This window comes from Takifugu flavidus, unplaced genomic scaffold (genome assembly GCF_003711565.1).
Source record: "Takifugu flavidus isolate HTHZ2018 unplaced genomic scaffold, ASM371156v2 ctg565, whole genome shotgun sequence".
NCBI classification, from domain to species: domain Eukaryota; kingdom Metazoa; phylum Chordata; class Actinopteri; order Tetraodontiformes; family Tetraodontidae; genus Takifugu; species Takifugu flavidus.
In genome coordinates this window covers 1-12,716 of record NW_026622179.1, presented here as the reverse complement: position 1 = coordinate 12,716, position 12,716 = coordinate 1, and the positions used below count along the sequence as shown (strand labels likewise).

Below are 12,716 nucleotides of genomic sequence, written 5' to 3'. Positions count from 1 at the left end.
CTGCCGAACGAAATTGGAAACCTTGCCGAACGCGTCCACTGGAGAGTGCCAGTCCCGTTGTTAAAGCCTCGTTGGGATTACCCTCGTTGGATTCGGATTATACCCTGTTGCACCCTACTGCTTTGACCGTTACCATTGACTGTTCACTTTACTTTTCAATAAATCCCTTTTTGTTAAAAGTGCTTGGTCTCCCCGTTTATGTTGTGGTCATTCGGAGCCAAGTGGTCATGACAATAACGTGAGTACATTGCTAAATACACGCCAGCATGCATGTTTTAAGATAGCCCTATAATCCGGTGTGCCTTATGTATGTGTTAAATACAGAAATAGAACCCGTAGCTGAGACTGTGCCTTTTAATAAGGTGCGCTTTATGGTCACAAAAATGGTAAATGGTAGTTATTTAAGCACATTGAAAAACAACCATAGTTGGCCAATTGCTTGAAAACAATGCAACAGGCAAGAAACAGCAGGAAACAGTAAAAAAATAAAATACCGTAATTTCCGGACTATAGAGCTCACCTGATTAAAAGCCGCATAATCTAATTTTAGAAAGAAAATCAATCAATCAAGAAAATCAATTTTGTACTTATACAAGCCGCACCGTATTTTAAGCCGCAGGTATCCCACGTAGTAATGTTAAAAATTAGATCGAAAACATTCAGTACGGTAGATGTTTTTATTACCGTAAGAGACGAGTCACTGACGAGTGACAGACAGGTAAGAAACAACAGACACTCTTTGCACTTGTATGTTTAAAGACCTTAAATCCAAATTTTATCACGTCAGGATTTTTTTTACTTTTCTTTTAATTTAATCCACTTAGCAACATAAATATATTGTACCGGTAAATGCTTTTTTTTCTAACGGTGTCTGTAATGCAGCTACCTTGAAATATACGTTTGTATCAGCTACACACAAATTCCGTTGTTTATGCTTTTTTACTCAAACAATGAACAATCTGAAACTCCCCGATGGCCCACCTCTAAAATCTTCAATTTTCATCGCGGTGGCGATTGCTTTTGCCTTCAGTCTGATTTGTACAGCGGAAACACCGCGGCCGCCTGCTCTCTGTGTGTTGACCCAGTCTTCCAGAACGTTCTCAAGCTCAGGCCACCTGCGATGTTTACGTCTAAATGCTTCTGTCATCTTTATGCTTTGGATCAGTTCTTCAGGCGGGCGTCTCCACTTTCTCGCCATTGATTACCGTAATGCCAAGATCACGCGCGGCAGCTCGATTTCCTTCTTCGACCGCCAGAGTGATCGCTTTTAACTTAAAAGTCGCATCATATGCTTTTCTTCTAGTATTTTCCACGTTGATGAGGGTTAGTAAAAATGACTGATTCACAATAGTTGTGATAGTGCGCCACGGAAAAAACCATAAATAAGCCGTAGAATAAGCCGCAGTGTTTAAAGTGTAGGAAAAAAGTAGCGGCTTATAGTCCGGAAATTACGGTAGTCACAGGAAATACATGGATACAAAAATAAAGAAAAAGATCATTTTAATAATAAATCTCTTTGTGTACTTACACTTGAACCATACAGGAGATAAGGTTCCTTACCTGACATATGTCCCAAAGACTCCCAGCTCACAAAGACAGGTGCTGATTTTGAGAGGAGCGTCTCGCCTCAGAAGGATGTTTTGGACAGGAGTGGGATGAATTTTATCCATCAAAATGTAGGCCATCCTCTCCTCGCTCCCCTTGACTTCCTGTAACACCTGCTGGAGCTCAGCTCCGTAGAGGTTGTTGCCTAAAGCAATATGAAAAAAAAGAATGAAGCAACTTCATATTCAGGCTCCTGACAAATAAAAAAAATCAAACCTAAAATCTAGATTCAAAACTAATTTAAGGTGAATGAGGGTATGGGGGTGATAGACGGGCAATTTGAATTGTACCAGATGTGCTCGTGATTCTAACAGATGTGTGTGCCTTCCATTGTCTGCCTATATTACAGAAATACATCGTTTCAATGCTTTCCAAGGCGTTATTCCAAGACAGTAATAAAATAATGATTGAAACAATAGTTGAACTAAATAAGGAACTTTTTAAGATTAATCGGTGCGCAAATACATGTTGTGCCCCTGGGTGTCTGCCTCATCCTGTGCCCGTGACACTGCTTACCTCCTCCCTCTCGCTGAGGCTTCAGGACAAAGAGGCCTGGTGTCCGCAATGCCATTTCTATGGTTTTGTCCCCCTCTGGTCCCTAACAAACACAGCAGAAAGTGCTTAATCTTTACCAATGTTATGTTCACGTCACAGCTGGGAGTTCTTTTCCTTCAACATCATCAGTGGTAACAATGTCACATGTTTTGGGGATTTTTACCATGTCAAGTGTGTACAGGCCAGCAAATGTTGATCTGATCTGCTCTACTACTTGTGGTTGCTCAGGAAAGAATTTCTCAAGAACTCCAGGCTGAGAAAGAACCTGTTGGACCTTCTTTGTTCCAGCCAGGTGAGTTCCAATATCAGGACATTTCACAGCCAGAGAGCGCTCCATCAGCAGACGAGCTTGCCAGTCCTACAAGGGAAAATATCCGGACATTAACCAGTTTTTAATGTCCAATTTAAAATTTTCCACATTAAAGATATTTGCATTCTCTTCCCCCCATCATCAGAGGCTAAAAGTACAAGAAAAGGGACAAACGCATGACAAATGTATGACAAACACACCTGCTCACTCTGGTAGTTCTGTGGCATGTAGCCGTTCCTGAAGTACACCACTGCAACCTCCTGGCCATCCCTCAAATGAGATGCAGACAGTAAACGCAAAGAAATCTTATGATATATTACCTCGAACTGTCTCGGCAAAAGGCAACACATGCTTACACAAAAAGCTTCCTGTCTGGATCCAGAGACCCCGTCTTGGAAACATCACGGAAACGCTTCCTTTTCGTGGAAATGTTTCTATAACATATTAAAAACACAAAAGTAACCTGTGGGTCAGTTCACACTTTTAAATTATTTCCAGTATCATCCAATTCAATACATGTCAAATGATGCCGAGTAACACAAGCAGGAAGTGGTGGTTTCCAACCTAAAGCAGCATTTCTGTTCTTACCTCTTCCAGAGTTCGTTCTCAATGCATCGCTGATCAAAGATGTTGATTTGATTCTCCTCCACCAAGAACATGACGATTGCCCTGCAACAAAAGGAAAGATCCTCGGTGAATCTTTCACTATGACCTGAAAACACGGGTCCATAGCCAACACCGTGAACCGGAATGTCCCGGTGATGGTTGGATTTGATCAAAAATAATAAAAGTCTTCCCTGTATTATCTTAAAATAATTAACAATGGGTATATTTGCCATTGGTCATTGGTTTGCTCATTGATTGACAGACATAACAGGTCACTTTCATGTGCTGAGAGTCTGCAGGATGCAGAGTGGAACCACATCAGATGGGAGTCCAGTATATGTTGGAGTTAAATCTTTACATACTGCGTCGCCTTGGTCCATTAAACCTCACCTAATGCATGAAAACCTAAAAATAAGCCATGTATTTTCAGCCTGTAAGCATTTGTACAGTAACAACTGAAGTCTAACAGGCAACATGGTGGCCCACTGGAGCAACATGAATGCTCACTGAACAGAGCAGTTTCAAAAAGAAAAAGCTTTCCATTAGTTAGCAACATGTTTCATTTGTACCTCTTTGATCCGTAGAGCTCCCAGGCTTTGGCAATAGCTTCGGCCAGACCAGCAGCACTGTTGTTATCTAGGATACGCTGACTTTCCTCCACGCAGCCAGCCACCTTCAGGATGTGTCTGTTGAATAAAGACTGCATTTTATAGCATGTATCAAAGACAATATTCCAGAACTCTCTAAATGTACTGAATTTAACCCAGTATCAATTATGTGTTTATTAAACAAACATTAAAAAAAGGACAGACAACAGTACATTACTTTGAATAAATTACACAACGGTAAATGCATATTTTTAATAAGATCCCACTTCAGTTTTGTCTCAGTTACTAAAAACTGGGTCGACAGCCATGGAGCTTCGGTCCACGACACCGTCTGCACCATTTTTGCCGGTCAAAAGTGTTTGAGATCGTGACCCGTGCTGTACGCCCCTTCTCTTTCATTCTTTGCCTGCATGTTTTCAGGTCATGTATGAACACGTGGCACTGGTGTCCTAACCCAGACTGCACGGCCGGAGCTCAGCTGATGGCTGCATGGAGGTATTAAGGGCGTGACCTACCGGTGGACGTGTGGCGTGTGTGAGGTCAGCCCAGCCAAACCGGCAGCAAAAGTGTTGATTTCTATTTGCTTCAGAGTTGGGCACCCCTCGTTTTTCTGGTCCAGCATGTAATCGGACCGGTTGAGGCCCAACACAATGGACTGGTAAAAAGAATGAGACAACTTTTGACTTGTTTGGCCCGTGACCAGACTAAAGAACTAAAGGCTGCACCAGAGCTTTAGAAACTCCACCTGCACTTGAATGTCTATATTAGTTGGATAGATAATGTGTAATGTCAAATTTTACAGTGTATGGTGAAAACAGTGTGGTCACATTGGGGCCACAGATACTTAGAGTGTAAAAATCAAACCTGGAGTGGCAAATAGTAGCAAAACCTTGAATATTTGGTCCCTTATTTATGTTGTGATCCTAAAGCCACAACAGGGTCTATGCAAATAACACTAAAATTAAGGCAATGACTACATGTAAGTATAAAAATCATATTAATAAGTATAGTGTTCACGGTATGTGTGCATGTTTGAGCATGTAGAATCACACACACATGGATACTGTCCATCTCTATACATGAGCCATTTTATTGAATGCGTTATGATTACGTTCTTGGAATCACTGCTTATTAACTAATGTTGGTAACAAATTTGTCCTTTGTCTTTCTATTCCCATTAAAAAGAATAAATTAATAACATTGAATTTGACATATTTTTAATTGTGAGTAATCAAGATTCGATCCACTGATGATCTACACTGCTGTGGTAATGCGGCTGTATTTTGGTGCATGTACAAAGGGGTAAAATCATGTAACACATTAAATGAATCTCATTGGTCATTTAGATTGTAAGCTTAAAACCAAATATCATACCTGAGCCTTTCCTTCTTCTAGGACTTGTTGATGAATCTTGAACAACCTTGCGGTGAAATTATCCACTGTAATGGTGCTACAAGCATAATGTCAGCCATTAAAATACTGGAAAACAAATATAACTCAGGGTATTTAAAGTGCAGATTTTTGCTCATTGAGGACAATAAGGGACAGAAACCCCAAAAGTGGGCCATGACTTAATAACCACTGGAAAATGTGGGTCCCAGAGTGAGATCAGTTGAGAACCCCAGGTCTATAGTGTCAGTTTTGCCTGGTACACGCAGCAGAAACACTTAGCTAGTGATAAACCACTGCTCCTTAAGTACCTAGCTAGAGCCGCTTGCAGAAAGTCTGCATCCTGGCTGATTTTATCCACCAGAGTGTTGTAGTGGACCTGCACTGCCAGGGCCTGGTAGAATGCACTCTTTGGTACTGGCGAGGGAAAGAGCGTTATTGGAGCATATGTGACCACCTGAAAAACAGCACAAGACCAAAGAAAAGATGTGGCAACTGCCCTGAAAACCAAAACAATCAACATTTCCCACGAGCTTCTTTTTTTTTTAAAAAGGTGCTCTTTTTTTACAGCCCTAATGACAAGTGAAACCAGTGAGTCATTGTAGTTAACAAACAAGCAAACAAAGCATGAATAATTCATTAATAAATGGAATGTGAGGTGTAAAAACAAGTATTTAATACAAATCCCTGCAGATGCCCAAATGAGCTTACTGATGATCCGACCTAAATTCCATCACCTAAAGAGACCAAATTCCTAATGTGACTGAACAAGCCTGTGCTTTTGTTTTTGCTCCTTTAGCAAAGAGTAAACAGTCCTTTGGGCATCAAAACACCGGCTCTCTAGTTGGTTTAGTCAGATTATATCAGTGGGGTCAATAAAATGCTGGTCTGTGAGGAAAATAAGTTCCCACATCTTTAAAATAACAAGAAACGTCTTCAAAGGGTCACAAAATATGCAAAACCAATACAGTAATATAAAACTTTCTATTGAAAGTTAATTCCTAAATGTTTAATTTGAATACAATGCTGTCTGTACAGGGTAGTGCAGCTTTTATTTGGTAATTGGTACTTTTAATGTCTATGCAACACTACAATAGCTGTTTGAATAAATAATACCCATTTAAGAACTCGCTAATCTACTCTACATACACAACTACTTGAATCCTTTTGAGACAACATTATTAATCCCACTACGATCAATTAATAATTATTTCTAAACATGTAGGGGCAATGATAAGGAAAATGGTTTGGTATTTGTTTTTGGAACAATAACATTGATGGAAGTGAATACCGGTTTCAATGTCTTTGACAAGCCTACATAGTTCAAAGTTTAGTGGTGTAGCCAACCCCTCGCCTGAAGGCAGGGATAGACTCCAGCCCCCCCCAGCCTAGCACTAGCCTAGTATTGCTGCTCTTACCCTCCGTGCACTCAAACATAAAGTAGTGTTTGGTTTTTACCTCTGATGAGTTGGGGCTTTCATGCACCCTTATTTGGACACCGTGAAGAAGTGCTGTATCTTTTGCTACTTCTGCCAGGTCTTTCACCAGCATAGCATTAGCCATCATATCCTGCAGTGTTCCTTGTGCCATGGCAAATTACCCGAGACGAGGCTCAGGGAAAACCTGTTGTGAAAGAGTCCAAAATATGTGTGAACATTCTTTGATTGACTTAATAAAAAAATCTAGTTAAATATGTCACTATAGATTACACAAATAAATATTATTATATCCAACATAATCCCAGCATTTCAGCTAGCTAATGTTTTCTACGATGTTGAAAATAGGGCAAGCGTGGCATCGAGTTACTGTATTCCTTTAATAACATCATATATGCAAGATCAATGGTGTGGTTGGGCCACTGCACTGGAGAGTGAAATATGAGCAAAAACCAGTGGACGGTGGACTTTATCTTTCAATGGGATGAGTGTGAATAAACTGGGACATGGATCAGCGCCTCTAATCACAACTGTCAGCTTGTGTCCACAGCAGTCTTCTGCTATGACCATGTGAACGTTGAAAAATTGATAAAGAAAGTCATAGAGAAAAAAGAGCAATAGAGAATAAAATAACAAGTGCACTGTGTACATAAAATGGGAAAAATGGGATTCAGAAAGCCGGAGATGATTTGAATTTGCAGAGAAGTCTCCAACAATAATCCTGTGACGAAGATGTGAAGATCTCGCTCCAGGTCTTGTGTAGACAAATATGGATTCAATTGCAACTCTGACAGCTGATTTGTATCTCAAATGAATCAGCTAGCGTTTAACTACAAACCTTAACGACAAATATAACAGGCCTGCACAATCTTCTATTCCCGGATAAAAAGAATCTCACAACATTTTAGACACAGATGCCCGGTTTATTGTGACCGAAGACAGCCGTGCGACCTAAATAAACAGGTGAAATAAGGTAAGTGCCTTTAAAAACTTGCCAGGTTATTTTTGATCAACAGTATTCCCGATTAAACCAACTTTAAGTCATTAAGACTGGTGGGAATAGAGGATCTATGGGTGGGAGCAAAGCACCCACACAAACATAACAAGACCTGGTGGCTGGGTCAAGGCAATGGGACCACCTGGAATTCTGAAGGTGGCTGCTTAAGTCTTTTAATCATTTAACAGCTCTATTTTACACAGACAGAGGGATTAATAGACAAAAAGCCAAGAATGTCCTCTATTCTCACAAATATCCATCCTTCAGTCATTGGCCCATGGAGGAACCCTGGAGAACCCACACAGGAGGGGCCCCTGTCACAAATCCGCCCCAAAACTACAGAAAATGAGTAGCCAAATCTAAAAGTCTACAAACTGAGCTGAGTCATTCAACCTGTTGTCAACAGAGTAGATAAGATAATAACTAAACCATGAAAAATGTCGTGACCGCGTTATAAAGTATATTAAAGAACCGGGTTAAAGTTCCATACGGTTCTGTTAGTGGTTGTGTTATAAATCCGGTTCGATATCGACCTTACCTTTAAGCACGCGGTTCTTTACAGTCTGTGGCGATTTGTCGTCGCTAGGCAACCTTTACACACTGTCAAACTCCGACCACTTTAGTTAGTTATACTTTTAAAAGATCACGTATAAAGTGCAAGTTTATACACGTGGCTTTACTCGGTTCTACGGTACCGACGGAGCCGCGAATGGTGCCGGAAGAATCTCGGCGACGGTGTGTGTATGTGTGTGTGCATGCTTGTGAACTCTATGTCCAACTGCATTCTCCTGTCTTTCCTGTTTTTCTTCTACACTCCATGGTACAGCTTGAAGCACTCAAGGTGCAGTGGTACTTTGCATTTCTTTTGCGTTTCTCACAATGACGACATCTCTGGAACCGGTGCATCGTGTTAAGCCAGTGGGAGGATTTGTCGTATCTTGCCTGATTTTCAACGGTAGCACTCAAAAGAGATCTCCTTCCATGGCTCAGTGGTTTCGTTCCAAACCTTTGCAGAAGAGACTGTGAGACTATCCTTGAGAAGGTGAGCAGGTCGATGGTCCCTCCAATAACATCTCTGTAAAAGAGATGGCCATTTACAAGAGCACTGTTGATAGACCATGCAAAGATGGGCCACCACCACTTCTTTGACCTGATTGCGATATGGTATCGTGAAACCTGTAGGTCGTGAAGGTCTACACCACCCATGTGCTCATTGTATCGGCTGATGCATTTTGGCTGTTGGACGTTGTCAAAGGCACGTCGATGCCTGTTCCATCTCTTGACAGAGGTCTCAGTGTATTTTTCCTCCATGTTTGTTGCCACTGTGACAATGTTGTTGTCTTTCCAACGGACCAGCAGCTTCTCTCCTTGGCACAGAACCTCAGAGGTTCCCCTGGGTAACTTCATGAAGGCATTCCGTGGTGTGAATGGGACATCAAACAGGCGGTTCTGCCTCATGGTTCCAGAGCTCCCATATCCTCTTTTTGTCATCTCATCCATGAGTGAAAGAGTGGCAAAGAGGTTGTCATGGACGAACTTGCAACCTTGAGGCACCTGAGCTTGCTCTGCCAAACCTATGATAACACTGGGTCCCTGACCCAACCCTGTCTCTGGGAGGAGAGTGTGTGATCCACAATATGGCTCCATGTGGTACATGTATCCACTGGATGAGGCGAGGCTCCATACCTTGTAACCAAAGCGAATTGGTTTGCCTTTGATGAACTGTTTACATCCATGTTGGCCGTAGTATGGGATCATGCTCTCATCCACTGACAGCCATTCATGAAATGGCATGATTTTGTATGAGTGATTGAGCTCAGAGAAGATGGGTCTAACCTTAAAAAATGGGTCATCAGTGATCTTGGTGTTGTCAACCACATGAACTGAGGCCATTATATCATCAAAGCGGTTTCTCCGCATTGCACCTGAAATGCTCTCATTGTGTACATCATTGTCGACTGACCAGTACATGTGTCTTCTTGGGACAGAGCTGTATCCACTTGCAATTACGATCCCATAGAAGGTTAGGAGCTCATCCATACTTAGATTCAGTTGCTTTCCCTTGGTCTGGGTGGAATAGAGGTTGGACATTTCAACTGTGATCTCTCTCAGGGTGGGTGGATACATCAGTAAGAAAACATCCACTGGGTTGGAGCAGCTTTGTTTTACACATTCTGCAGCATTTGGTCTGTATACTGTGTATTCTGGAATAACAGCAGTGGAAGGCCTCTTGGATCGCTTAAATACTCTATCTTTATTTTTGACCACTTGCAGTTTTGCCTTTGGTTCTTCTGGCTGACTTGGCTGAACCCTCTGGTGCTTAGAGGCCCTTGGGTCTTCTAGCTTGCCTTCATTGTTATGGCAGGAGGTGGTGGAGCTGGAACAAGGGAAGGGGGAAGGGGGTGTGGTGAAGGGGAGGCCATCATTCCAATCATGTTCTGTTTGCATAACCTCTGCATATGCATTCAACAGCCTTGCTGGCAAATGACCGGTTTCCCCCTCATAGTCCATGTCAGAACCATCACTGTCACAATCACTGAGTACAGCATCTTTTTCATTTTGAGGGATGATTGCAATGCTGGATGCCTTGTCTGGGAACTCATCTTGATCCAACAAACCAAGAACTTGACTCAAAGTAAATCTAAAAGAAAACACAGCAGAAAGTTTGGTAGTTAGCTAGCTAGTCTTCCTGGGGTCCGTGTGTGTGTGGTGTGCGTGCATGTGTGGAAAGTTAGGTAGAATTAGTTAGCTAGTCGTGTGTGTGTGTGTGTCTGTGTGTACAATTAGGTACAAAGTTAGGTAGCAGCAGAAAGTAAGCTAGAACAGTTAGCCTATGTGTATTAGCATGTAGATACAATGGGTTATCCCACCGGTCACTATTGTTGCCAGTGACATGTTTGTGAGTTCTATGACCACATTAAACAAAGTTGAGTAATTGCAAATGCATATATCAATACTAGACACCTTAAACATGATGTGTACCAAAAATCTATGTCCTATCTTTATGTTAACATATTTTACTAACCTTTTCTGTGGGAGCTTTCTTGTCGCCATCCTCTTCTCTTGGCGCAAACACGAAGTGAACAGCTCTGGTCATGTGACAATTTACAGTAAATGTGCGACACTGCACATATTTCATTGAGACCCTTTATTATTTCAATATCTGCTGGAAATGCATTGATAGATCATTTAGAAACATTTTTATAGCCTTAGAAATGAAACATTTTTTTACGGTCACTATTGTGACCGGTGGGATTAAATGGGTTAATGAGAAGGCCCTCTTGCGTCTTTCTCAACAGCAGAGCTGGCGTGCGTGTCTCAACAGAATAAGAATATAACATAACTTAAAGTGGAAATAAGCTTTAATGGGCACAGATGTGTGCAGCCAGTTTACCAGCACAAGTGCGCTCAACCCAGCTGAACTGGGGCACATCACATCCAAGGTCTTAAATGGGCCAATATTTCCCCAAAAGCATCTGAGACTCATAGATTATAAAACATAATGGCGTTTTTTGACTGTCAGTTGTTATTTTTGACTTATCCGCATTAGCTTCATCATTCACTAATCAATAATAGCACAACCTGTGTTACGACACATGGTGGTAGCGGACCCGAACGCAGGCCAGGACACAGTGACACTGAGACACTGGGGACAAAGCAGTCCTCCTGGACTGCCGGCGATTAGGAGGCAGCGTCTGCCCCTCCAAGGTCCATCGGCGAGTTCCCAAACCAGACGCAGTCCCCCTGGACTGCCGGGAACTCGGAACACCGGTGAGTCCTCAACACGCTGCAGTCCTCCTGGACCGACGAGGACTCGGGAGTCCGGCGCAACACGCTCGCCTCACGAACGTGCCCCGAGACACTGAGGGCAGAGGCAGTCCTCCTAGACTGCAGGGGAGCAGGAGCGGTCCTCCAGGAGACACGGAACAGGAACAGGAACGGCCCTCCAGGAAAACCAGGAATAGGAGCGGCCCTCCAAGGCAACAGGAACACAGGAACAGGAGCCAACACCAAGGAACCCAAACAAGCTCCCACACTAGACCAACGACCAGACTCCCAACACAAACAGACACCCCAGCCCTGACAGGCAGGCACAACCTGCTTAAATAGGCAGCAAGATGTAAATTGCCTACAGGTGCGCCCACCTGCAGTGCCAGCTGCACCCAATTGTGCTCCACACCACCCCCTGCAGGCCAAAGACAGACACAAACCAGAAATCCCAACAACCTGTTTATTTGGGTACTGCTCCTGTGTTCCAGAGATTCTGCTGACCAGAGAGCTTTACCACCTTCTGGCCAGCAGAGGGCGCGCTAGACCTAATTCTTTAATCAGCCGGCTCGACCTCGTAATAACTGCAAACAGGAAAAACGTTTTTAATGATTTTTCTATCACCTGAGGCTCTTGAATAGTAGGAGTAAATCTTTAATCCTCCGGTGCTTCGCTTTATGTGATGCGATGACCGGACCAAGATGGCGGCCGTATTTCTCTCGTCTCAGCGGCGATTTCTGCTTTCGCCACTGAGCAACTTTCACAGGAATGAGTGATTGAATTCTTCGGCCCAACACGGTACCCAGTTCTTTTCAAAGATCCATAGTAAGGACTACTGATGGGATGCATTGATACTGAGTTGGTCGCTGAATAGTGACCTCTACAGTAGTTCGAAAATCATTTCAGGTAAACAAAATTAAAATATGATGGAAAGCGTGCATGCTGCACCCCTGCAAAAGGTCGATCGGCCTGTGAAATAATATTTCATCTTTATTTAATTGATAGTCTTTTAATTTAAATGCGATCTCGTCATTGTATAATTTCTTTTTCTCATTAAAAATTGAGCTCTAAAGTGTTTATGAGAAAAGTTTGAAATTTGCTTAAAACCTTGTTTGTGTAAATGATAAAATGAATTGGTATGTAAAATTATTGCAAAATTTTACATACCAATACCAAAAGCTGTCAAGGGCCGAAGCATTGGCACGCTCTGGTCACAGGCACGCGTGTCATGTGATGCTGTACTCAACCACCAACACTCAGCTGTTTGGGAAAATTCCCATCAGATACATAATCCTCGTGAGGAATTAAACTACGCTTATATTAATTTGTGAATTATGCAAGACGTGTAACTGTTTTGAAGGTGCCTGCATGCACGTAGTGTGGATTTTAGCTGGATCAGAGGGGATCTAACACTGTCTCTCCCCACAGATGCAGATGCGCTT

At 42.5% G+C, this 12,716-nt stretch overlaps 2 protein-coding genes across 2 annotated transcripts; both read right to left on the bottom strand.

Annotated features, from left to right (window-relative positions):
* Positions 1-1,198: 1,198 nt before the first annotated feature.
* LOC130520878 (glutathione synthetase-like) lies at positions 1,199-8,243 on the bottom strand. Its single transcript, XM_057024579.1, has 12 exons — positions 8,045-8,243; positions 6,532-6,696; positions 5,385-5,530; positions 5,059-5,134; positions 4,200-4,339; positions 3,646-3,762; positions 3,059-3,139; positions 2,827-2,904; positions 2,671-2,740; positions 2,324-2,518; positions 2,122-2,203; positions 1,199-1,750 (listed from the first exon to the last, which is right to left on the bottom strand). Exons 2-12 carry the CDS (start codon positions 6,661-6,663, stop codon positions 1,557-1,559), a joined length of 1,311 nt encoding a protein of 436 aa, XP_056880559.1. The 5' UTR covers positions 6,664-6,696; positions 8,045-8,243; the 3' UTR covers positions 1,199-1,556.
* Positions 8,244-8,274: 31 nt separating this feature from the next.
* On the bottom strand, positions 8,275-10,147 carry LOC130520879 (piggyBac transposable element-derived protein 3-like; the record flags this gene model as incomplete). Its single annotated transcript, XM_057024580.1, has 1 exon — positions 8,275-10,147. A coding segment is annotated over one exon (1,873 nt), but the record flags the coding sequence as incomplete, so codon positions are not given.
* Between the last annotated feature and the right edge of the window lie 2,569 nt (positions 10,148-12,716).